The following is a 26112-nucleotide window of genomic DNA, read 5'->3' on the forward strand; positions in this document are numbered from 1 at the left end:
TCACAAGTCAAAAGGAGCATTGTTATGCTCGCCACATTATTCTAACCCCGGTGGGGGGCATCATGAGCAACGAGACACAATTCCTGTCCTGAAGAATCTCGAGTGGTTGCTCTCAGCCCTGTCTGCACAGCACAGCCCGCTGCTCAGTCACCCACCTCCACGGTCTCTCATTGATTTGGCCTGAGTTCAGGAGGGACTGGGATGTCACAAGTTGAGATCGCACTCCAGGTGTTTGAGGAGCGCATCTGGGCTGGGAAGCACGGCTCAGAGCCGAGGAATATGTGTCCTTGAGGCCCTCCATTGGTTGTGTCAGTGAATTTATCAGGAGACTGCCTCGAAGCTGGCCTTCTCCAGGGGCTCTTGCCTCACTTTCTTTTTTCTTCATTTTATTTATTTGAAAGAGAGAGAGGCAGATAGAGAGAAAATGGAAGAGCCAGGGCCTCTAGCCAACTGCAAATGAACTCCAGATGCTTGTACCACCTTGTGCATCTGGCTTCATGTGTGTACTGGGGAATGAAACCTGGGTCCTTTGGTTTTGCAGGCAAGTGCCTTAACTGCTAAGCCATCTCTCCAGCCCTCTTGCCTTACTTTCTAGTACTAGGCCTCTGACTTGCATTTCTCCAAAAGCTGCTCATAGAGACATATTCCCGGTGCTCCACTCCAAGTAGCCCACATGTTAAACTTTGGGGGGCTCTGAGAAAGCCTAAGGGAACAGAGCTGTGAGTTTCTAAGAGCTGAACCACATATCTTTGGCTGAGAAGTCATCCTTGGCCATTGGGTCCCTAAAACGCTGCTTTCTATGGTGTTTTTAATTGATCTGTGACCATTTTTTTTTTTTTGGTTTGTTTTATTTTTGAGGTAGGGTCTCACTCTAGCCCAGGCTGACCTAGAATTCACTATATGGTGGTCTCAGGGTGGCCTCGAACTCACCGTGATCCTCCTACCTCTGCCTCCCAAGTGCTAGGATAAAAGGCGTAGGCCACCGCCAGGGGCATGTGACCATCTTTTAAAAAATATTTATTTTTGTTTATTTATTTGAGGGGGGGGGGCAAATGAGAAAGAAAGAATGGGTGCTCCAGGACCTCCAAGCCTTTGCAAACAAACTCTAGAGGTGGGTGCCACCTTGTGCATCTGGCTTACGTGGGTCCTGAAGAATTGAACCTGGGTCCTTTGGCTTTGCAAGCAAGTGCCTTAACTACTAAGCCATCTCTTCAGCCCTTAAAAAAATATTTCATTTTTATTTATTTATGAGACAGAGGATGGGTGCACCAGGGCCTTTAGCCAATGCATGGACCACTATGTGCATCTGGCTCACATGGGTTCTGGCAAATCAAAACTGGGTGCTTGGACCTTACAGGCAAGTGCCCTCTAACTGCTAAGCCATCTCTCCAGCCTGATATGTGACCATCTTGATATGTTTTGATTGACTAATCCTCATTATAGTTACGAAGAGCCATTTAGAAGAAATGGAAAATCTGGCCAGGTATAGTGGCTCACTCGTTAGCCCCAACACTTGAGAGAATCACTGTGAGTTTGAAACTAGCCTGGCCTCGAGTGAGACCTTGCCTAAAAAATAACAAACAACAAAAAGAATTGAAACATCCCAGTGAGTTCTTTCCACTTCCACACTTGGTACTACCTATCTCCCTCCTGGACAACCTCTTTTGTTTTATTTATTTATTTATTTTATTTTTATTTTTTGGTTTTTCAAGGTAGGGTCTCATTCTAGCCCAGGCTGACCTGGAATTCACTATGTAGTCTCAGGGTGGCCTCAAACTCACGGCGATCCTCCTCCTACCTCTGCCTCCTGAGTGCTGGAATTAAAGGCGTGTGCCACCATGCCTAGCTTCTGTAAGTATCTTGAATAACAACAGGGTTGGTTTTTTTTTTTTTTTTTTTAGGTAAGGCCTCACTGTAGCCCAGGCTGACCTGGAATTCACTATGTAGTCTCAGGGTGGCCTTGAACAACCCATGGGGCTCCTCCTACCTCTGCCTCCCAAGTGCTAGGATTGAAGGCGTGCACCACCAAGCTTGGTGAGGGACATTCTTCACAGATGATGTTTTACAATGTTTCTTGCACCTAAATAGAACATAGGGTGATTCTGTGTCTCCACATGGCCAGTTTTCCTCCCGCAGCATGACACCGATAAGCAATCTTAGCTGTAGAATCCCACGATCCTGGGAAAGATGTGCGTTGACATGGCTTCCAGAGAAGTCTGTCCAACTTGCCACACAGACTGCCCATGGTTCTCTGCTTATCAGCCTTAGCAGCAAGGACAGGGTCTGCAGTAGGAACAGAGTCTTTCTGGGGCCTTTTTTTTCTCGAGGCCTGAGAAGTACTGACCAGGCCCAAGGTGGGTGTGGACGTGGGCAGGGAAAAGAACTTGATAAGGACAGCTCTGAGCGTCTCCCAAACCAGAAGCAGCGTGGAAGCTGCAGGATGAATTGGCCTCGATCTTTGGAGTCAGGAAGGTCGTTGCTCAACTCCTTGAATTTTCCATCACAGCAGAGCAGGGAAAGGGTCAGGCGGGGAATGTCTCCTTTGAGCAGGTCCTTTTAAAGCCTCTTGGCTGGAATGAATTCCTCTCAGGAGCCAAGAAGCAGTGCTGGGTGGAGTTAACCCCTACACTCCCACTGACTTTGCCCCTGAGATGTACAGGCCTAGGAGCCTGGTCTCCTGGAAGGCAGAGCCACCCAGGGCAAGAGGCCTAAGAAGCCGTGAACTCTGGCTGGAGAAACCTTCCCTGTGGCCTTGTTAAATCCAACAGGCATAATTGCATCCTGCTGACCTTAATTCCCCTGGCTGGTTTAATTGGACCTGGCATTGCCCCACTTCCTGTCCTGGCCTTGTAGAGGCAAAGGGTGTACTCACAGCTGGTGTAAGGCGGGGAAGCCCCTTCATAAGTTAGGTGGGCAGAGGTTCTGGCAACCCCTTGCTGGGTGGAGGAGGTTTCCCGTGCCCCTCCCCTGTGCCTCCCAGAAGTTGACTGCCAGGGAGCAGCTGCCTGGAACAGGCAGTCCTTCGTGGGTCAGAACCAGGCCGGTCTCTCAACCTAGCAGAAGGCACTGTGGTAGAGCAGGCAGCAACAAGGGACCCTCTACCTGCCCCGCCACCACATTATTAAGTCCCCAGGTCCCTTGGCACCATGCCAATCAGTTTTCGTACATATTCTGGGCACATACTCCCAGATCCCCCACCCAAGGCATTAGGTGCCAAGCCTTGGGTTTCACAGTTCCAATCGTAACTCTATGGCTTTGCCCTCCTGCCATATCTGGGAAATGGGGATGGAATGGCTGGCATCATATCCCCCATCTTATGTACCCATGCTAACCTAAATACTTCATGTGGGGCTGGACAGATTGCTTAGCGGTTAAGGTGCTTGCCTGCGAAGCCTAAGGATCCAGGTTCAATTCCCCAGTATCCATGTAAGCCAGGTGCACATGGTGACGCATGCGACTAGAGTTCATTTGCAGTGGCTAGAGGCCCTGACATGCCCTTTCTCTCTCTTCCTCTCTCTCTCTCTCTCTAATATAAATAAATAAAAATCATTTTTATTTTTTTGGTTTTTCGAGATAGGGTTTCCCTCTAGTTCAGGCTGACCTGGAATTAACTATGTAGTCTCAGGGTGGCCTCGAACTCACGGTGATCCTTCTACCTCTGCCTCCCAAGTGCTGGGATTGAAGGAGTGCGCCACCATGCCTGACAAAAATAAAATATTGTAAATGCTTCATGTGCAGTGCCCCTCTTATGCAGGAGGGGGCCACTGGAGGCAGCGGGTGTGGTAGTCTCCCTGGCAGCGCTCTAACTCCTGAGCCCCTGCTCCACAGGGCTGCTGTAAGGATTGAAGGATGTCCCTTAATCCACCGGCCTGTTCCCGTGAGAGCTCAGTGTGTGTTGCTTTTATTTGGGCATCAGAACAATGACAAAAGTAGCAAACGAGGAGCTGGGAGATGGCTCCGTGGTGAAAGCCTGCCAACCCAGGCTCGATTCCTCAGCACCCATGTAAAGTCAGGGGCAGAAAGTGGCATAAGCACCTGGCTTTCGTTTGCAGTGGTAAGAGACCCCGGTGTGCCCACTCACACTCATGCGTACATGTGCAAGTTCATAATTTTAAGTAGGAAATAAAGCCCCTTAAGTTCTCCTAGCCTGACTCCATGGGAGGTGGATCCGGGTTTGAATCTGGAAAATTTGAAACGACTCACTAGGTGGAGTGCCCTTTGGGACAAGCCATTTACCTTCTTGGTGACTCAGCCCTGCATCTTTAACATGCACAATACTTGATCCCCAGGTCCCCTGTGTGAGTCCAGGGAGCTGGGCGAAGCCCTTGGAATCGTGAGACCTGGCCCTTAGTGTGCACTCACTCGGTGCCTGCTTGGCACACGGCACAGCGATGACCGAGACATGTCAGCAAGGGCTGCACGGCAAAGCCACGCCATGAGCCCCAGCCAGGGCCTGGCTGCTCATTCGCTTCCTCCTCACCAAACGCATGGCACTGGGAGCATGCCTCAGCATCAGGCAGCCCTGCCCAGACTGTCAACCCACTGTGGGATCGGGATGGGCGCTGAGTGAGAACAGGAGTGGGGGTGCCCAACATTTCAAAGTAAATGAAACCATGCTGAAGAGACAACCAAAGAGCCAGGACCACCCCCTTCCCCCAGCAACCGACGAAGACTGGAGCCATTTCAACCTTTACAACGCCACGGGATGCACATGGGGTAAGATGCAAGCCGGGAGATTCTAGGGAGGAAAGGGGACTTTGGGCTCTGAAGAAAAAGACATTCCTGGGTGCGTGTGTGTTTGTGTGTGCTCTCACAGGCACATTGCAGGGCCCAGGGGCTACGCTGTGCACATGCTAGGCAAGGTGCCCTGTCACTCAGCTGCACTGCCTCCAGCTCTCCTCTAAAGGGGGGGCTTTAGGCACATTAATTTTTTTTGTTTATTTTTATTTAGTTATTTGAGTGCGACAGACACAGAGAGAAAGGTAGAGAGAGACAGAGAGAGGGAGAATGGGCGCGCCAGGGCCTCCAACCACTGCAAATGAACTCCAGACGCGTGCGCCCCCTTGTGCATCTGGCTAACGTGGGTCCTGGGGAGTCGAACCTCGAACCGGGGTCCTTAGGCTTCACAGGCAAGCGCCTGACCACAAAGCCAACTCTCCAGCCCATACTTCAAGCCTCCCTTTCCTCATCCAGAAAGTGGGGTGAATGCTGACCACAGTTATGGTTAGGAGGGCCCAGGGCACGTGCTCGGTGACTGAGCTCCCCTCCCTTAGGAAATCCTAGGTGCAGTTCCCAGCCTGGCCCCTCGTGGCCAAATCCCGGGTATAGTTAAAGCCAGGCCTGGCACGTTAGGTGTCAGTTATTTTTGCTTCCTGGAAGAGGCATGCTGTCAACTGAACTTTGAAGAAGAGAAACCGAGTGGGGGGCAGGGCCACCCTAGCGAGGGTCACACTGAAACCTCATAGTCAGGACAAGAGGTTGAGGGGACCTCCAGCTCTGGTTTCTGCTAGCTTGTATCTAGAGCCTTTGACATTGGCTGGCTTCCGAAGAAATCTTGCGTTTTGAAATGTGATGCATTTTTGTGGTCCAAAAAAAAGAGGTCAAATGGGCTAAACACGGTGAGGCAAGCCAGTCACCTTAGCATTCAGGAGGCCGAGGCGGGAGGATCCAGAGTTGCAGGCTAGCCCAGGCTACATGGCAAGGCCCTGCCTGGAAGTGAAAATGAAAAACAAGCAAACAAAACTAAAAGAGCAAGCCATTAAGTCACCCGTTTCTTGCTATCCTGCCAAAGAAATTCTTATTGTGTATAAAGTGAAAATCGTATGCCCGGGCACCCCTCTTTCACCCCTTGTCTCTTCATTTTCTTTCCCCACTTTGGAGGCTGCTGCAGAGCCATTCATTAAGAGCTTCCTAACCCTTTTCACAGCTCTGCATGGTACCCCCCCGACCCAAGTGTCACTGTGAGGGCTGCTGCATTCTCCTGCCCTGCCTCTCTTCTGCAGCAAGGGCCATGGTGTGCAGGGTAGCCTCTGAACCCGAACCCAACGCCACTCCATGCTTTTAACCAATACACTCAGGTTATTTTGCCAGTGCTTGGGGCCCCTCCCTGGAAAGGGTTGGCAGACAGCCTCTGGGGTGGAGGGAGTTCCCTGGCAGCATGGTTTCCTGGTCTTAGCTCAGCCTGGATACCTGGAGCTCGGGGGTCCCTTGGGTCCCCATCCCGGAAAAGACTCTCTTCCAACACCTTCTTCCAGGTAAGCCTACAGCTGTGTCCGGGAGAGGGGCAGAAAGCACTGACCATTTCCCTCAGCCCCTCAGGCAGCCTCCATCGCCCCAAGGCCTCTCCAACCCCTCCCCCACCCCGCCCCACCAAAAAAATGAAGCTTTCCATAGAAAAAGTTTCTGTATCTATGGACAATTGAGCAAGTGGTCTTGAGATAATTTCTTACCCAGAGATGGTCTGAGTAGATCCGGGTACCGGGGGGTACGAGCTGGGCCCTGGGATCATGGTGCTTATCCAAGGCCCCAGGGAACCTTAGGAGAGGAGGCCGAGCCACGCTGGCTCTGGCATAGTCGAACCCTTCCATCTTGCCTGGGTAGCCCTCTCTTTGCAGCCCCCCTCTGATCCCGGCCAAGGCGGGATGCCGGGCAAGGCCTGGCAAAGTGAGCTGCTCCCCAGAGTCTAGGTGACCCCCCTCCTTTTCTCTTCCTGCCTGTTCCAACACCATTCTACGCCCTGTCAGGCCGTGGGAAGAATGCCGTGTCCTCTGAACGGGGGCCAAGAGTGACAGGTGGTGGCAGTCCGCGCTCCATGGCCCCTGGTGTCAGAGATCCTCCTCTTGGTCCCCGCCTCCGCTGCCCACGCCCCTGCCTCCGCCTCTGCCCACCCTGCCCAATCCCTTACAACCACCCCAGGACTGCTCCTGAGCAGCTGCTTCGACCCAGACGGGCCACCAGGTTGCCTCTCTCTGTCCAGGTACATCTCTCCGTCCACTGGCCTTGACTTCCTGTAGCCACAGCCATACGAGAGGAGACATCTGGACGGCCCACCGCACCTCAAGCCTTCTTTCCGCAGCTAGAAAGACTTGAATTGAACAAACAGAAGCACACGCCTACCTTCCTCATGGCGACAGAAAACGGAGCAGTTGAGCCTGGAATCCAGAGCCTGTCAACAGGTGCCAAGCTAGGGCAGGAGACGGAGGGAGGAGCTTGTGGATGCGGTGTTTGAATCCAGGGTTGGACAAGTTCTTCCCAGGGTGCCTGAGGTTTCTCTGCAAAGCTCATGGGGCGGACGGGGAGAGTGTTGGGGAATCAAGATAATCTTTGGATGGGGGTGTGCAGGAAGCCCAAGAGGCTTCCAAGGGTCTGGGCCACCAGAGGCTCTGTGGAACAAGCATTGGCAAGTTGAGTAGAGACCCAGAGCATGGGAGAGAAGGGTAGGGAGGGACATGCTGATGGGTGTCTCTCCTTTGCAGAACAAGCACCTAAGGGTGCTACAGATGAAGGACCTCCGGCTGCAGCCGAGGAAGCCTCTGGCCCCTCAGACCTACAGAAAGATCCTGACCCGTCCTCCCCGAAGAAAGACGCTGAAACCTCTGCCCCAGACAAAGAGGGTGCCCCGGCCCCACCCTCAGCCTGCAGCCAGGACCCCTCAGGAGAGGGAAATGGGGACGGGGTGCCAGCTGAGGGCAGTGCCGGGCCTTCCGCAGCCCTGCCGCAGCCGACTGCCACGGCAGAAGTCAGTGTCCAGAAGCCCGATGCCAGCCAGGCACCATCAGACAGCCGTGGTCCTGGAGAGCCCAAAGTGGGCAAGACGGCAGCCAACGTCCCCGAAGCGGGCAGGAGAGCCTCACCTGCTTTTCTGCACAGCCCCAGCTGCCCTGCCAGCATCTCATGGTGAATGCTCTTGCCTGGGGTGGCAGGACTGGGGGCTCTCTTTCCAGGACTCTGCCACAGAGACTGCAATGTCTAGGCTGGAGGTGCTTCCAAAGACCCCTTGGACACATGCTCCGCCTCTTATTTTCTGCGGGCTTCCAGGGTCTAGGCTGCACCTTAGTCTACAGCTTCAGATATAGCGAAAGGCAGGGCCCAGAGATCAGGAGGAGATGGTAACTCTTCTTAATGTAATAGGAAAAGCCGACTAATTGTTTGTGACTAGAACATGGCACCCATCCTAAAAAGCAATCAACTACACACACCTGGATGCCAGGGGGCTCGTTAATGCTGTGCAAACTGCCATTCCGGTCTGATGATTGTGCGTTAATATCAGTTACATGGCCATGGTTTTTATGAATCAAGAGCCCCATGGCTCCCTGTGGCGTCCACATGATGAGTCACATCAATGGAGCCGTTAACCTATTAGTGTTTGATCAGTGTGCTGAGAGTTAAAGCAGTGACCATGGCCAACCCTTGATGTGGGCCAGGGGAATGCGGACTGTGGTTGGGGGAGGGGGCAGGGTTATGGCAGAGGAGGTCTAGAAGCCTGTAACCTCCCTGAAGAACCTCTCTCCTAACTCTCACCTTTCAGCTCGGAGAAGATCCCAGTCGTGAAGCCCCCAAGTGAGGCAATGGATCTCATCTTTGAAGGGGTGCCCACGGCCCCCACCCCCCCAGATCCTGGGCCAGCCAAAGCAGAAGAAGAGAGGAACACCCTGGCAGAGAGCCAGAAGGAAGTGGCAGAGAAAGTCCCAGGCCAGGCTGGCCAGGCTGAGGTGCAAGGGGACACCTCGACGAGGATCGAGTTCCAGGCTGTTCCCTCAGAGAGCGCAGAGGTGGGGCAGGCCCAATGTCTCACAGCCAGGGAGGAAGACTGCTTCCAGATTCTGGGTAGGCAGTGGGGGGTGGGGAGGGGACGGGACTGAGGATGGCCTGGGGATTGGTGAGGGAAGAGATCCAAGCAGTCCCAAGTGTGTCCACGTAGGGGGCTGCACTGCCCTGAGCCAGGCTTCCCCAGGCTCACTGTCTAGATGTCACATGGCCCTGGGAAGTGTTTCCTTTTGCTAGAATTGAAAAGGGGAAACGAATAAAAAAAAATCCTAGATCCTACTTTTGATTTTCTTCTACTTAGGTTAAAATGAGATTTTCAAAAAAGTAGGGGGCTGCAGAGATGGCTTAGCAGTTAAGGTGTTTGCCTGTGAAGTCTGACTCAGATTTGATTCCCAGTACCCATGTAAGCCAAATGCACACGGTGGGTCATGCATCTGGAGTTTGTTTATAGTGGCTAGAGGCCTGGGCATGCTCTCTCTCTCTCTCTGTCTGCCTCTTGTTCTCTATCAAATAAATGAAAATAGAATATTTTTTTTTAAATGAGGGGTTGGGAAGATGGCTCAGCTGGTAAGGTGCTTAAAGCACAAACATGAGGACCTGAGTTCAGATCTCCAGAACCCATTTAAATGCTAGGGCTAAACCTGGCATGGTGGTCCACGTCTTTAATCCCAGCACTCTGGAGGCAGAGGTAGGAGGATTGCCGTGAGTTCGAGGCCACCCTGAGACTACATAGTGAATTTCAGGTCATCCTGGGCTAGAGCGAGACCCTACCTCACTAAAACAAAATAAAATAAAACAAAAAAGCTAGGCCTGGCGGTGCACACCTGTAATCCCAGTGCCCAGGAGGTAGAGGAAGACTGGATGATTTCTAGAATTTGTTGGCTAGCTTGTCTGGCTCAATTGGTGAGATCCAAGTTTAGTGACAGACCCCTACCTCAAAACAAAACAAAATAAAACAAAACAACAAGGCAGGGGGAGTCATTGAGGAAGACATTCCACATTGACCTCTGACGTGTACACACACGTGCATATAGATGCACATGCATAATACACACACACACATCATGTGGCAAATGAAGCAACCCAAACTTGCCGGGCAGTAGGTTTGGGGATGTATCTATAGAAGGGTTGAAATGCCAGGCTTTGGTAAATTTCATTATGGGGGCTGGTTGGCAAGCTCTAAGGGTTCATGAGCTGTCCAGGTGTCTGTGTATGTGACCCGTGACCATCTGGGCATGTGAGATGGGGCAGCACTGTGTGGTGGCCGTCACAGGTGCTCAGAGGAGTCTGAATTCACCCAGTGGCAGGTGAGAGAGCAAACTTGGACAGCGGAGGAAGAGAGAAGGAGCCGCAGCAGGGCTATGGGTAAGGTGAGATGGGGTCAGGAGAGCCCAGAGTGTCCTGAAACCCCCTCCTCCAGGCTGAGGTGCCCCGGGAGACCCGCCAGTCTGCCTGGTGAGCGGCACAGTGCCACCCAGACAGGGTGGGAGGACCTGGCGGCTGGGCGGCGGCCAAGGGCCCTGCCTCCTGCCCCCAGCGGCGACAGAGACCTCTGCCCCGCCCAGAGATCACATCCTTGGCTTGACAGGCCCTGAACCACCTCCAAGGGCCGTCTGATTTATCATCAGTGCGGCTTCCCTGCTGCCTCCAGCTATTTTTAAAGATTTCCATTCCGATGACTCAGCCCACTGGCCTTCGGAACCCGTTGTTCCCCAGCGGCCACTAGGTGGCGGCATCTCCCTGCAGAACAGCTCCTTTTCTGGGCGCCCCACCGCGGTGCGATCAGGGGGAGTGGTAGGTGCCACCACCTCCCCTCCCCCCATCGGTCAGACACAGCGGCTGGGGTTCCACTTCATGGACGCTGTGGGGGCTGAGTGTTTTTTGTTGTTGTTGTTTGGTTTTCGAGGTAGGGTCTCGCTCTGGCTCAGGCTGACCTGGAATTCACTCTGTAGTCTCAGGGTGGCCTCCAACTCAAGGTGATCATCCTGCCTCTGCCGCCTGAGTGCTGAGATTAAAGGCCTGTGCCACCGAGCTTGGATTTTTAAATTTAATTTTTCATTTATTTTTAATTTAAAAAAAATGTTTTATTTATTTATTTGTTTGACAGAGAAAGAGGAACGGAGAGAGAGAATGGGTGTGCCAGGGCTTCCAACCACTGCAAACGAACTCCAGATGCGTGCGTCCCCTTGTGCATCTGGCTTACGTGGGTCCTGGGGAATCCAACCTGGATCCTTCGGCTTTGCAGGCAAACGCCTTAATCGCTAAGCCATCTCTCCAGCCCTATTCATTCTTATATTATTATTATTTGGTTTTCCGAGGTAGCGTCTCACTCTGGCCCAGGCTGACCTGGAATTATGGAGTCTCAGGGTGGCCTTGAACTCACAGTGATCCACCTACCTCTGCCTCCCCAGTACTGGGATTAAAGGTGTGCACCAGCACGCACAGTTGGATTTTTTTTTTTTTTTTTTTTGGTTTTTCAGGTAGGGTCTCACTCTAGCCCAGGCTGACCTGGAATTCACTATGGAGTCTCAGGGTGGCCTTGAACTCACTGCAATCCTCCTACCTCTGCCTCCCGAGTGCTGGGATTAAAAGTGTGCGCCACCACGCCCGGCGGATTTTTTTTTTTTTTAATGAGGGAGAGAGAGAGAGAGAGAGAATTGGCACACCAGGGCCTCCAGCCACTTCAATCAGTCCAGACACTGTGCCACCTGTGCGCATGTGTGACCTTAACCACTTGCATCACCTTGTGCGTCTGGCTTATGTGGGATCTGTAGAGTCAAACATGGGTCCTTAGGCTTTGCAGGCAAGCACCTTAACAGCTAAGCCATCTCCCCAACACTAGTTCGGTAGTTTTTAAGGAAAGCCGATAGCTTAGGATGGCACCCTCATCCCTTCCAATGTGATAGAGCCTGAGATGTGCAGCCAGCTACCTCACTGCTCTGCCAAGAGAACTGGGGGCCTCTGCAGCGGGGACAGGTGTCTTCTTAGTGACACTTTAGGTGTTGATGGTAGATCTAAAATTGTGTCTCCTAGCTCCCACTCTGGAGCCAGGTGTCCCTTGGGTATCAACTTTCCTGGCCAGGCCAGGCAGGCAGTTTGGTGTCCAGTTGAATCCACAGCAGCTCCTGACCCTGACCTTGACTCTGATTATATGCTCTGCCTCCCCTAGATGATTGCCCCCCGCCCCCGGCTCCCTTCGCCCATCGCATCGTGGAGCTAAGGACTGGAAATGTCAACAGTGAATTCAGCATGAACGCAAAGGACACCCTGGGAGGGTGAGCTGACCAAGGGCAAGGGAGTGCCCAGCAGACACACACACTAGGACATGGTCCCCATCTACGCGCTTGTTTCTGTGTGGTCACACGAGGCATGCACCACATGCCATGTGCCGACACGTACTGTGACTCTGGTCACAGGGTGTTCCTCCTCATCCTCCTGGGCCCACGACCTGCCTCTGGCCATTGCTCTGGCGGAATGGCTGTGGTTTCAGGAAAGAGTCAGGAGGAATGGTGGGGGGGGGGGAGGGAGGGCAAGTACTGTACTTCCCAGGGGAAGAGTTAGAGTGACCCACAGGTTTGGGTGTAGGTGAGAATGGAGCACAGGCTCCCTGCTGACCCCTGAGTCTTGGAGGTACCCTCCACCCCCTCTCTTTCTAGTGGCAAGTTTGGAGCCGTGTGCACCTGCACAGAGAAAGCCACAGGTCTCAAGCTGGCAGCCAAGGTCATCAAGAAACAGACTCCCAAGGACAAGGTAGTGGGGGAAGGCTGGCTCTGGGTGGGGGATGGGGTTCTCGCCGTGGGTAGCGCTGAGCGGTGGCCGCTCACATTGCTAGGCCCGGAGCCTGGTGTGTGAAACTTGTTGCACTGAAGAAGCCGTACAGAGAGGATAGACAGACAGATGGACAGCCCTGCAGCAGACACCTGGCTCCTCAGAGGACTTGTCACAGACTTCCCCTTCTAGGCCCTTGGTGCAGCTCAGTAGCACTGGGTGGGTGTGGGTGCTGAGTCCCTGGGAATTCTCAAGTACAGTGGAGGTGACCCTTGCCCCCAAGATAAAGAAGCCTGGTGGAGGGCTTTGCCTTCCACTGCCAGCATGGGCTCAGCTCAAGAGGGAGCAGCTGGGTGTAGTCTGGTGGGTGAGGCGAGGTCCCCGGTGTCAACAGAGCTGCAGCTTAGGAAGGCTCTGCATATGCGTGTGTAGTGGGGAGGTGGGGGTCAGGGGAGACCCGGGACTCAGCCTGGTCTCAGGGAAGACTCCTGGACCAGCTTCTCCAGAGTGAAGGCTTTGCAGAATGAGGTGTCTCAGTGGAGAGGCAGAGGGATTATTGGAGATGTAGCTCAGGCACAATGGTAGTCTAGCCTGCTGGGTTCCACAGAGATGGAGGGAGGGAGGAAGACAGAGGAAGGAGACGCCCAAGGGCCACCTAGTGAGATGGCTTGGAAGTGAGGCTACTGGGCGTTATAGACGGAGCTGGCTACATGTGCAAGGGGTCAGAGCCTACCAATAGTACAGGAACTGCTGGGGGAGTGGCTCAGTGGTAGAGTGTTTGCCTAGCATGCACAAAGCCCTGGGTTCGATCCACAGCACCATAGTAAAGACAAAAATATTGGGCGTGGGAGATGGCTCAGTTGGTAAAGCACTTGTGCAAGTGTGTGGACCTGAGTTTAGATCCCAGCACCCAAGTAAAGGCTTGGTGTGGCGTGGCGTGGTGTGCTGTGGTGTGGTGGTGTGGTGTGCTGTGGTATGGGGTGGTGTGCTGTGGTATGATGGTGGTGTGCTGTGCTGTGCTGTGGTGGTGTGCACCTGTAGTCTCAGTGTGACGTAGACAAAGGAGGAGCCCAGGGGCTTGCTGGCTCATCTAGCTAACTTGGTGAGACCCAGGACAGTGAGAGACCCTGCTCAAAAACCTAAGGTGTGGGCTGGAGAGATGGCTTAGCGGTTAAGGTGCTTGCCTGTGAAGCCTAAGGACTCACGTTCTACTCTCCAGATCCTACATAAGCCAGACGCACAATGATGCAAGTGTGCTAGGCCGCACATGTGCACAAGGGGGCACATGCAGATGGAGTTTGATTGCAGTGGCTAGAGGCCCTGGTGCCCCATTCTCTCAATCTCTCTCTCTCTCTCATAAAATAACAAACAAACAAGAAAAAAAAAATCCCTAAAGTGGACAGCAACTGAGGAACACACGCAGTGTCAACTTCTTGCACACACACATACATGTACACCAAGCAACACATGGTAGTGGAGAACGTCTGTGGTTCTAAGAACAGCTGGGAGGAAGGTATTTTCTATATGGCTGCATCCTGCTCTGAGGTCTGGGTATGTACCTTTTTTTCTTCTCTCTTCTTTCTTTCTCTCTCTCTCTTGTCTTTTCGTGATAGAGTCTCACTATGCAGCCATGGCTGGTCTGCAACTATGTAGACCATATGGGCTCAAAATCACAGATCTGCCTGCCTAGTCTTTCAGGTGCTAGGAATGTGGGTGTGAACTATCATGCCAGGCAGCTCTTTGTTTGTTTTTTTGTTTTTTGGAGGTAGGGTCTTACTCTAGCCCAGGCTGGCCTGGAATTCACTATGTAATCTGAGGGTGGCCTCAAACTCACGATGAGCCTCCTACCTCTGCCTCCCAAGTGCTGAGATTAAAGGTGTGCGCCACCATGCCCAGCTTGATCTTATTGCTGTCTGTTGGCTTCAAGCACAGGACCTGGTTCAGTGTGGGTCCCCATGTGCAGTGTGAATTCATTGAAGCCAGTGATTGCTTCATTGATTATTGAACACTTTCTTTTTCTGTGCCCTCATTGTGCCAAGTACCAAAAAATTGTCAGAACTAAAGAGTCCCAACTCTCATGTCCCTAGAGGGCAGGGACAGAGGACTAAAAGCTAAGACAAAACAAACAGAATGCCACCAGGTACTGAGAGGTGTTAGGAAGAAAAAAATAAGTCCAGGTGAGGGATGGGGGAATTGGAGGCTCAGAGGGGCCACTGTAGGTAGGGGTGCCTCTCTGGAGAAATGGTAGGCAATGTTAAAAGTGAATCAAGGGCTGGAGAGATGGCTTAGTGGTTAAGCACTTGCCTGTGAAGCCTAAGGACCCCGGTTCGAGGCTTGATTCTCCAGGACCCACGTTAGCCAGATGCACAAGGGGGCGTATGCGTCTGGAGTTCGTTTGCAGTGGCTGGAAGCCCTGGCGTGCCCACTCTCTCTATCTATCTACCTCTTTCTCTGTTACTCTCAAATAAATAAAAATGAACAAAAAAATTTTAAAAAAAAGTGAATCAAGGGCTGGAGAGATGCTTAGCTGTTAAGGCTCTTACCTACAAAGCCAAAGGACCTCGGTTTGTTTCCCCAGGATCCATGTAAGCCAGATGCACAAGTTGGAATTCGTTTGCAAGGGCTATAGGCCCTGGCACGCCCATTCTCTCTCTACTTCTCTGTCTCTCTAAAATAAATAAAGAAAAAAAGAATTTTTTAAAAAGTGAATTAAGGGATGGAATGAAGGCAAGAGAGGCACAATGGGAAGATAGCCTTGCATACCTTATGTTTAAAGCTGTCCCTGGAGCAGCAGGTGCAGGAAGCGGTCTGATGTGCAGCATCCGCCAATTTCCATGGTGTAAATATTCTTACTGATACCAACCTATCGACGTGACAACTGGTTTGCAAACTTTCTGAAAGCGACGGGTGATTGTGGCTTAGACCTGGGAAGGCATTGGCAGAGGAGGTGAGGAATGGTTGGGTTGATAACCTAGTTTAAGATGAACTATGCCCAAGGCCTTACTAATGGACTGGTTGTGGCCACATAGAAGCCAGAAAATGGGTAAGATAGCTCCCAGCTTTCTGTCTCGAGTGTTTGGGAGATGGCTGGAATCTTTTTGCTGGCGGGCAATTCAATTATGTAGAAGAGGTGGCATCGAGGGCTTACTTTAGGGCCATGACAGATTTGAGGTCCTCTTAGCCACCCAAGGGAAATGGCAAGGTAGTAGCTTGATGTGTTAGAGTTGAGAGTAGAAGGGAATTCTCAGAGGCAGACAATATGTATGAGAATCAATCCCATTTTGAGCCAGTTAGGACAAGAACTTACTCTAAGGCACAGGCTGGCCTCAAATTTCTGATCCTCCTGCCTCTGCTTCTTTTAAAAAAAAATTGGGGGGAGGGAAGGGGACAGAGGGAGGGAGGGACAGATAGAGGAAGAGAAAGCGAGGAAGGGAAGGAAGGGGGGTGGGGAGAGAGAATGGGTGTGCCAGGGCCTTCAGCGGCCAGGAATGAACTCCAGATGCATGCACCCCCTTGTAGCGCATGTTCAATACTGCATGCTTGCGTCCACGTGAGCCTGGCTATTCGGGACCTGGAGATTCAAACATAAGTGCTTAGGCTTCACAGAGAAGCCATTTAATTGCTAAGACATCTCTCCAGCCCCTGCCTCTGCTTCTTGAGTGCTGGGATCATAAATGACACGTGTCACTACAGCTTTGGAACTGATTCCGTCTGCATGCCACATAAGGTCACAGGCTTCATACAGGAGCCCAGGCAGAGGTCTCAGGGAGGGAGTAATGGAGGCCAGGAGACCAGCAGGGAGGAGGCTGGGAATACTGATGCTCAGCTGCTCCCGATGACTTCCCTGATCCCCAGGAAATGGTGATGCTGGAGATCGAGGTCATGAACCAGCTGAACCACCGCAACCTGATCCAGCTGTACTCGGCCATCGAGACGTCACACGAGATCATTCTCTTCATGGAGTAGTGAGTGCCTGCTGGGGGAGGGGCGGGGGCTGGGTGGCGGGGGCCAGCAGTCCCCCCCCCCCAGCAAGCCTGAAGAAGGGTCTGTGCACACAGCATTGAGGGTGGTGAGCTCTTTGAGAGGATTGTGGATGAGGACTACCAACTGACCGAGGTGGACACCATGGTGTTCGTCAGGCAGATCTGCGACGGGATCCTCTTCATGCACAAGATGAGAGTCCTGCACTTGGACCTTAAGGTACCGGGTTGCAGCCTCCGGGGGGGGGGGGAGGGTCAGCAGCAGTGTCTCATCAGTCAGTCATCTCTCCCGTTTCTCCTTCTCCATCATCCTTTCACCCATTGCATACTTACTAACTGCTAGGAGCTGGAGGAAAGGGATACAGAGAGAGGGCTGGAGAGTTGGCTTAGCAGTTAAGGCACTTGCCTGCGAAGCCAAAGGTCCTAGGTTCAATTCCCCATACCCACATAAGCCGGATGCACAAGTGGGCACATGCATCTGGAGTTCGTTTGCAGTGGCTAGGGGCCCTGGTGTGCCCATTCTCTATCTCCTCTCTCTCTCTCTCTCTGCTTGCAAATAAATAAAAGAAAATAAAAGAGATACAGTGAGAAAGAGGCCATGATCCCAACTTCATGGAACTTGGAATCTAGTGTCCCATACATCCCTGAAGTTAGTAGGGGATGCACAACATGTCCTGGCCTGTCACAGGTACCACCAGAGTATGTTCACCTATTCAGAATCAGTACAGGACTTATGTTCTCCATGGCTCACTGGGAAAAGTACTTGACATGCAAGCATGAAGACCTGAATTCAAATCCCTGGGATCCATGTGCAAGTGGGCCATGGTGGCATGCCCCTGGCATCCTAGCAATGAGGGGTGTGTGTGGAGATGATCTCTGGTGCTTGCTGGATAGCTATCGAGACCAATTGTTGAGCTCCATGTTCAGCAAGAAACCCTGTCTCAAAAAATAAGGGCTGGAGAGATGAGTCCAGTGGTCCAGTAGTTAAGGTGCTTGCCTGCAAAGCCTAAAGGACCCAAGCTCGATTCCCCAGTACCCATGTAAAGCCAGATGCAGTAAGTGGCACATGCATCTGGAGTTCATTTGCAGTGGGAAGAAGTTCTGGCATGCCCATACCCACTCCCCGTCTGCCTGCCTCTCTCTCTCTTTCAAATAAATAATAAATAACATTTAAAAAAATAAGGTGGAGAGCCACATGTGGTGGCGCATGCCTTTGATCCCAGCACTCGGGAGGCAGAGGTAGGTGGATTGCCATGAGTTCAAGGCCACCCTGAGACTACATAGTAAATTCCAGGTCAGCCTGAGCTAGAGTGAGACCCTATCTCAGAAAACCAAAAAAATAAAAAATTAATAATAATAATAATAATAATGTGGAGAGTGATTGAGGAAGATACCCAATGTTGATCTCTGGCCTCCTCACACATCACAAACATGTGCACCCACACACCTGTGGACACACACACGCACATACCAAAAAATCCAGTACACAGTGCTGATGGCCTACTTTATTTCAGGCAATGTTTTAGGAGCCCTTGCTTGCCATTGAACCCTGCCTACTGAGTCAGTGCGCACGAGGCAGGAGAGCACTCTATGGTCGCTAATAGTTACACAATCCCTCAGCTGATTGACTTCATGCACGCAGCCAACCAGGGAGGGCAAGTAGAGTTCACTCAGCACATCCAGTCCTGCCAAGTGCGGGTGGCGGCTCGGAGCTTAGGGACCTTGTCAGAATGTGGAGTGGGGAGAGCCAGGATGAGGAGCAGGGAGTCCCCATGGCAGGCACCAATGTGCGTGGGCAAGTGGTAAGGCTGGTGGACGAGAAGGAATGCCAACACTGAGGCGTGTGAGCTCCCATTAACAAGGTGGATGGGCCGGGCGTGGTGGCGCGCACGCCTTTAATCCCAGCACTCAGGAGGCAGAGGTAGGAGAATCGCCATGAGTTCGAGGCCACCCTGAGGCTCCATAGTGAATTCCAGGTCAGCCTGGGCTAGAGTGAGACCCTACCTCGAAAAACCAAACCAAAACAAACAAACAAAAAAAGGTGGATGGCACTTTCCCTCATTCGCTTGATGAACACTTGCTGAGTAGCTGCTATCAGAAGGGCCCAGCAGCAAGAAAGAACACTTCCAGCATGAAGGCTACCAGAAGGACTAAGAAAGACATGGCTCCTGTCCTCGAAAGCCTACAGATTAGTGGAAGAAACAGACAAACCATTAGCCAGGTTATTGTATTTTCACATAATAAAATAAAGTCAAGCCGGGCGTGGTGGCGCACACTTTTAATCCCAGCACTCAGGAGGGAGAAGTAGGAGGATCGCTGTGAGTTTGTGGCCAGCCTGAAACTACATAGTGAAGTCCAGGTCAGCCTGGGTTAGAGAAAGACCCTGCCTCAAAAAAAACAAAGAATAGCCGGGCGTGGTGGCACACGCCTTTAATCCCAGCACTTGGGAGGCAGAGGTAGGAGGGTCACCGTGAGTTCGAGGCCACCCTGAGACTACATAGTGAATTCCAGGTCAGCCTGGGCTAGAGTGAGACCCTACCTCGAAAAACAAAAACAAAAACAAAAACAAACCAAAGAATAAAGAAAAAATAAATGGCATCAGTAAATAAACTAAATAAGTCAAAAGCCATTAAAAAGGTTATGAAGGGGGCTGGAGAGATGGCTTGGTGGTTAAGGTGCTTACCTGCAAAGCCTAAGGACCTAAGTTTGACTCCCCAGAACCCATGTAAGCTAGACGTACAAGGTGACAAATGTCTGGATTGTGATTGCAGTGGTCAGAGGTCTTGGCAGCCAATTCTGTCTTGCACATGCTCGCTCACTCTCTCTCATAGAGGAAAGGTTATAAAAGGCTAGAGAGATGGTTTAGCAGTTAAGGAGCTTGCCTGCAAAGCCTAAGGACCCAGGTTCAATTCCCCAGTACCTACATAAGCCAGATGCACTAAGTGGCTCATGCACCTGTAGTTCATTTGCAGCAGCTAGAGGCCCTGACAAGCCCATTTTCTCCCTCTCTCTCAAATAAATAAATAAAATAAATCACAAAAGGGGGCTGGAGGGATGGCTTAGTGGTTAAGGTGTTTGCCTGCAAAGCCAAAGGACCCAGGTTCAATTCCCCAGGACTCACATTAGCCAGATACCCAAGGGGAGCACACACATGTGGAGTTTGTTTGCAGTGACTGGAGGCCCTGGCATGCCCATTCTCTCTCTTTCTCTCTCTGTCAAAGAAACAAATAAATAAAAATATTAAAAAATAAGTCACAAAAGGAATATTATCTTTAAAAGAAAGGTCATGAGCCGGGCGTGGTGGTGCACGCCTTTAATCCCAGCACTGGGGAGGCAGAGGTCAGAGGTAGGAGGATCGTGGTGAATTCAAGGCCACCCAGAGACTACATAGTGACCTGGAGGCCAGCCTGGGCTAGAGTGAAACCCTACCTTGAAAAAAAAAAGGTTATGAAGTTAGTGGAGTGTGATGGCAAATGCCTTTGATCCCAGCACTTAAGAGGCCAAATTAGGAGGATCACTGTAAGTTTGAGGCCACTCTGGGACTACAGAGTGAATTCCAGGTTAGCCTGGGCTAGAGGGAGACCCTATCTTGAACCCCTCCCCCGAAAAAAGTTATGAAGTGAGTAGGGAGATAGGTCAATTAGTAAAGTTCTTGCCTTGCAAGCATGAGGCCCTGAACTTAATCCCTAGTACCCACATAAATGCCAGGCAAAATGGCACATGCCTGTTAACACCAGCTCTGGGGCTCACTGGCCAGTCGAGCCATTAGGTGAGCTCCAGGCCAATGAGAGACCTTGTCTCAAAAGAAGTTCCTGAGGGGCTGGAGAGATGGCTTAGCGGTTAAGCGCTTGCCTGTGAAGCCTAAGGACCCCAGTTCGAGGCTCGGTTCCCCAGGTCCCACGTTAGCCAGATGCACAAGGGGGCGCACGCGTCTGGAGTTCGTTTGCAGAGGCTGGAAGCCCTGGCGCGCCCATTCTCTCTCTCTCCCTCTATCTGTCTTTCTCTCTGTGTCTGTCGCTCTCAAATAAATAAATAAATAATTTAAAAAAAAAAAAAGAAGTTCCTGAGGATGACAGCCAAGGTCGTCCTCCAGCCTCCACATGCATATCCATCCACATGCACACATGCACACATCCACACATCCACACACCACACACCGCACACCGTACGCATACACATGTGAACAAACAAACAAGTGCCTATGAAAAGTGACAGAAGAGTTGCCGGGACATGTTCAGGGTGGAGAGGCAGGACGAGCAGGGACATGGGGGCACGGGTGGGGGGAGCTAGATGATGGATGCTGCATCCAATAGCTTCTGGCTTTGCTATTCTGAGCAGGCATCAGCCGGATTTTCCTACATTTATTTATTTATTTATTATTTGAGAGAGAGAGAGAGAGAGAGAATGTTTGCATCAGGGCCTTCAGCCACTTCGAATGAACTCTGGAGGCCTGCGCCACCTTGTGCATCTGGCTTACATGGGTCCTGGAGAATTGAACCTGGGTCCTTTGGCTTTGCAGGCATGCGCCTTAACCGCTAAGCCATCTCTCCAGCCCCTTAATTTCTTGAGATGAGATCTCTCTATGTTGCCCAGGCTGGCCTTGAACTCTTGTGGTCAACGATTCTCCAGCCTCAGCCTTTATGTGGGTACTAGCTCAGCCCACGTCCCAAAGCAAGGACTACAGGTGCATGCCCTTAATTTCTCCACCTTAGCTCTTCAGGGCTCCCGATGAACTCTACAGGGCACTAGCTGGGCACACATGTGCTCCTGAGTTGACTCTTACAGGGAAGGGACCGTCTTCCAGCCTCAGTGTTTAACCAGAGCACCCAGGAACTCAGCCAGGGCTCCAAGAAAACCTACATCCCAGTGCAGGAGAAGGTGTGCATGGTTTTGGTCATAATTTCTGCATAATTTGATGCACAAGGTGGTGCATATGTCTGGAGTTCATTTTAGTGGCTAGAGGCCCTGGCACTCCCATTATTTCTCTCTCTTAAATAAGTAAGTAAAAATAAAATGCAAAAATATTTTTAAAATAAAATGAAAATAAAAGGAAATTGAGTGACAGGACCTTGATGTTTTCTAAGTCACTGTTGTCATTGCTAGTGGGAGACAGAGCAGGGGGAAGTCTGTGCTCCAAGGATTTCCTTTGGGTGTCCCCGCTCAGGTGTTGGGCACTTCATGCCCTGATGGTGGCTTTGCCTGGCTTCCTCAAGGTCATGATACCTCTGGTCTGCAGACCCATCCTCATGACTCCAAGGGCGTCGCTTTCTCACAGCCTTGAGTGGAGGGAAATCCTGCCTGTGCCCACTAGGTGGCCCTGTGATTTGAGGCAAGCCCCTCACAGGGCCTTAGCCTCCTTAGGTGCCTGGAGCAGGTGGGTCCTGAGGATCTCAGAACCAACCACGCTGGTAGCCTGGGTCTCAGCGAGCCTAGGACCTGGGGACGGGATGGAGGAGTGGGTGGGGGTGGGGGAACCCGTTGGCAGGGAGGGACGCTGAGCTGGGTTGGAGGCCAATCTGGGCCACCCTTGTCTCCGCAGCCAGAGAACATCCTTTGTGTCAATACCACCGGCCACTTGGTGAAGATCATTGACTTCGGCCTGGCACGGAGGTACCACCTGGGTGGGTAATGGGCAGGGCCTGAGTGTGGGCCCGGGGGAACAGGCTGCGGCTCTGAACGCTTGCTCTCACTCTCAGGTATAACCCCGAAGAGAAGCTGAAGGTGAATTTTGGGACACCGGAGTTCCTGTCGCCCGAAGTGGTGAATTATGACCAGATCTCTGACAAGACAGACATGTGGAGCCTGGGGGTCATCACCTACATGCTGTGAGCCCTGAGGGACGGTGCTGACTGTGGTCAGCTGGGCGCATGGCTGGGTAGTAGAGGCCAAGATTGGCCTTGGGGTCCTGGCGCAGTGGTCTCACCCCCACCCTGGCTCCCTCAGTCAGGGATTTGTTGGAATGCAAGTTCTAGAGAGAAACAGCAAGCGGGTCTCTGCACCCATCGTATAAGTGGAAGAACCAAGGTCCCTAAAGGCAGAGTATCCCAGCCCATAGCTCTGAGCAGCAGATTTCAGACAACCCAGGGTGGGAGCAGACGGACAGTGGACGTGTGTGAGTGCGTGTGTGTGTGTGTGTGTGTGTGTGTGTGTGTATACTCATTCCTCATCTTCACTGTAACCCTGGGAAGCTGGGGTGATTGTGCCCATTTTGCAGATGAGAAGAGTGAGGCTCAGAGAGGGGAAGTGACTTACCCAAAGTCACCCAGCCAGATTCAAACCCAGGTCTGTCCCATTGGGAAAGCTGGGGGTCTTTCTGGCACTCAGTGCTGCCTCCTAGGCTCCACCTCACCTCCTCAGCACCTCCAACCTCACCTCCCTGCCCTGTCTTCTCTCCCTGCAGGCTGAGTGGCCTCTCCCCTTTCCTGGGAGATGATGACACCGAGACCCTAAACAATATCTTGTCTGCCAATTGGTACTTCGATGAGGAGACCTTTGAGGCCGTGTCAGACGAGGCCAAAGACTTTGTCTCCAACCTCATCACGAAGGACCAGGGGTAAGTCTTGCCTCGGGTGCAAGCTCCGTGCGCATGCTTGCAGCATGAGCACTGGGCCGGGAGCCCTCACCACGCTGCCCTCCCCACAGTGCGCGCATGAGCGCTGAGCAGTGCCTGGCACACCCCTGGCTCAACAACCTGGCAGAGAAGGCCAAACGCTGCAACCGCCGCCTCAAGTCCCAGATCCTGCTTAAGAAATACCTCATGAAGAGACGCTGGAAGGTACCAGGCTTGGGGCGGGGGGAGGAAGGCCGAGGAGTGGGAAGGATGTGGAGCCAGGTCCCAGCCCCACCAACCCTGCCTTGGCAGGCTCTGTTGATCAGGCTGCCTGTTCTCTCCATTCCGGGCTGACTTCCGCCCTGGGCTGGAGCAAGCGGCCTCCAGCTCCTGAGGCTTTCAGGTCCAGGGGAGCATCTCTGAGCCCATCCTGGCTTCCTCCCTTGACTTCCCCAATATTTCTAGAGCAGGTGCTACCTCCAGGCACAGGGGGCAGCAGTGGGCCAAAAAGGCGCAGAACTCCGTCTTGCGGATTCGCTTTCAGCGGGACTCAGAGTTATTAGAAGGGACTTAGGCAGGGCACTAGAAAAACAAACAAACAACAACGATAACAACAAAAACTAAACTGAGAACACAATCGTGGTGCAGGCCTTTCACCACAGCGCTTGGGAGGCCGAGAGGTAGGAGGATCACCACAGAGTGAGTTCCAGGACAGCCTGGGCTGGAGTGAGACCCTACCTTGAAAAAAACCAAACAACCAAATCAAAACTACACAAACAAACAAATGGGCAATATGAAGTACCAGGGGGAGAAGTGGTGTTTTTAAATAGGGAGTCAGGGGGCTCACTAATGAGGGGCAGGTGAACAAGCACTCAATGAGACGGGGCAAGAATATCCAGGAAGTGGAGTGGGAACCTGGGTGGGGTCTGAAAACAGGTGGGAGCCTGGCTGGCTGCAGGGGTGTGAGCAAAGGGGTAGGAGAGGAGTCAGAGGAGAACAGGGGATGGGTTCTGGAGGGACTCACTGGGCCTGGAACCAGCTTTTACTTGGACCAAGCCATGTTATGGTGCCTCCTGTGGCTGGGTTGGGCATTACATCCTCTGTGTGGCCTCTGACTTTTCTGGGATGAAGGGGAGGGGGTGTCTTAAGGGTTCTCAGCTGTCCCATGTCTCTCCTCAGCCTAGATGTTGACCAGAACCCCCTCTCTTATCCCCCAGAAAAACTTCATTGCTGTCAGTGCAGCCAATCGCTTCAAGAAGATCAGCAGCTCAGGGGCACTGATGGCTTTGGGAGTCTGAGCCCCAAGAGCAGCTGAGCCTGGACGCAGCTACAGAGTGGTTGGGGCTTAAACCACACAGTCCAGAAGGCCAGAGAAAGCCCGCCAGATCTCTGGGGTAGGCTCACCAGGACAAGGCTGCACCAGGCTGGGGAGGCTCGGGGCCCCCCACGTTGGAGATGCTTCCCTCCTGTGAACTAGGAGTGTGGCCTGGCATCCATCTTGCTGCTTGCCTGCCTAGGCGGGCCTACTGTCGGTCAGCCACGCCTAGACTCTGAGGGCATCCAGGCTGCTCCCTGTTCCCTCCCTAGTCCGCCCCCCCTTGAACCGCTCGTTGGCGGCGCCCCCCCCCCCCCGCATTGCCTAAACTGGGACACCCCTGCTGGCCTGGTGTGGGATGTCTGGGGTCTAGGAAGCTGGCTGCTGTGGTGGTGGGTGGGAGGCTCTTGGACAGGGCAGGAATGCCATCCAGCTACCAGGGGACACTGGAGTAGGCTTTGTGCGAGAGAACTTGTGTGCTCCACCTCACACATCCGGCAGACAGGGCTTTGCACACACCATCTGACTGCCCGGCCCCCACCCACTGTCTTTGTGACTACCACCAAGCAGGAACTCTGTGGGAGAGGGCATTGACCAGGCCTGGTGGGAAGGAGGATGAAGAGGCCTGGAAGACACGAGACTCCCTCCCGCCCCCCCTCCCACACCCAAGCTCACCTGAGCGCTGAGCCTGCCTAACTGGGTCACTCTGGCCCATCCCAGGGGTCCCCGTGGCCTCAGATGATAGGTAAGCAGGCACAGGAGGAAGGCCGATGGGCAACCCCCCAGCTTGCTCTTAGCTTGTGTCTTGTAAATAAATGTACAGGTTGGAGGTGGCCTCCTTCCCTCTGCACGTGCATAGACTTTGTGACCATCACAGACTGACCACATTCATTGAGTATTTTACCGTGTGCTGGGCACTGCGTCCGTTCACCTACACGCAGTATGATGGCTGCAGATGTGGGCTCAGGAGCCAGACGGCCCAGTACATGGTGTGGGCAAGTGACTTCCCGGCTCTGTGCCTCAGCTCCATGAGCTGTGAAGAGGAAGTCACAAGCCATCGTGGATGGGGTGACCTGTGCTAGGCTGTGATTGAAGCCTGGCACAGGTATTTACTCATGGTTCCTCGCGGCAAGATGAGATAGATACGATTTCTTTTGCACAGAGTGAAACTGAGGTAGGTGACGGGGCAGGTGTGGGACCTGAGTCACTGGGAGGCTGATGGTCGTGTTGGTGGGATCAGAGCATAGCATCCTATGGCCCAGGGAGGTGTTAGGGGAGTGCCCGTGTCCTTACCTTCATATTTGGAGACTGAGGCAGAGAGAGAGAGAAAGAAAGAAATAGAAACTTGAAGCCTGCTCCAATAAGCCAGGGCCTAGGGCTTGAAATGAACCCTTCCCACAAGCCGACTTGGTTTCTCCCCAGAGCAAGGTGGGAGCAGAGCACGTCAAGCCTGGGGGAGGCCGGCAGGTTGGGTGGTCTGTGCTATGCTCAATGATGGGCCCTGCTCCCTCCCTCTCTCCCTCCCTCTCTCCCTCCCTCTCTCTCTCTCTCTCTCTCTCTCTCTGCGACTCACTCACGGGCCTCACCCAGGCCAGCCATGCAAAGTGGTCTCCATGGAGCAGCCAGGAGGGCAGAGCGGAGCAGAGCCACTCTAGGGAAGGGCTTTTCTGGCTGGGAGGCGGTGAAACCTGCCACAGCATGAAACTTCCGCGGGCTTGGCAGAGCCATCGGGG

General features: G+C 52.7%; 1 protein-coding gene across 1 annotated transcript; it reads left to right on the top strand.

Annotated features, from left to right (window-relative positions):
• Positions 1-6982: 6982 nt before the first annotated feature.
• Mylk2 (myosin light chain kinase 2) lies at positions 6983-24656 on the top strand. Its single transcript, XM_004668070.2, has 12 exons — positions 6983-7175; positions 7476-7896; positions 8528-8826; positions 11936-12041; positions 12423-12516; positions 16390-16499; positions 16593-16734; positions 22054-22124; positions 22211-22339; positions 22915-23067; positions 23157-23289; positions 24282-24656. The coding sequence occupies exons 1-12, from the start codon at positions 7124-7126 to the stop codon at positions 24360-24362; spliced, it is 1791 nt and encodes a 596-aa protein (XP_004668127.2). The 5' UTR covers positions 6983-7123; the 3' UTR covers positions 24363-24656.
• The last annotated feature ends 1456 nt before the right edge of the window (positions 24657-26112 follow it).

This window comes from Jaculus jaculus, chromosome 8 (assembly GCF_020740685.1).
Source record: "Jaculus jaculus isolate mJacJac1 chromosome 8, mJacJac1.mat.Y.cur, whole genome shotgun sequence".
In the NCBI taxonomy this organism is placed as follows: domain Eukaryota; kingdom Metazoa; phylum Chordata; class Mammalia; order Rodentia; family Dipodidae; genus Jaculus; species Jaculus jaculus.

Excerpts from the sequence above, each read along its gene's own strand:
- Mylk2 (XM_004668070.2), top strand. The coding sequence starts at position 7,124 with ATGGCGACAGAAAACGGAGCAGTTGAGCCTGGAATCCAGAGCCTGTCA. Across the intron at positions 22,125-22,210 it reads GACTTCGGCCTGGCACGGAG|GTATAACCCCGAAGAGAAGC; the intron begins GTACCACCTGGG and ends TCTCACTCTCAG. Across the intron at positions 23,068-23,156 it reads CTCATCACGAAGGACCAGGG|TGCGCGCATGAGCGCTGAGC; the intron begins GTAAGTCTTGCC and ends CCCTCCCCACAG.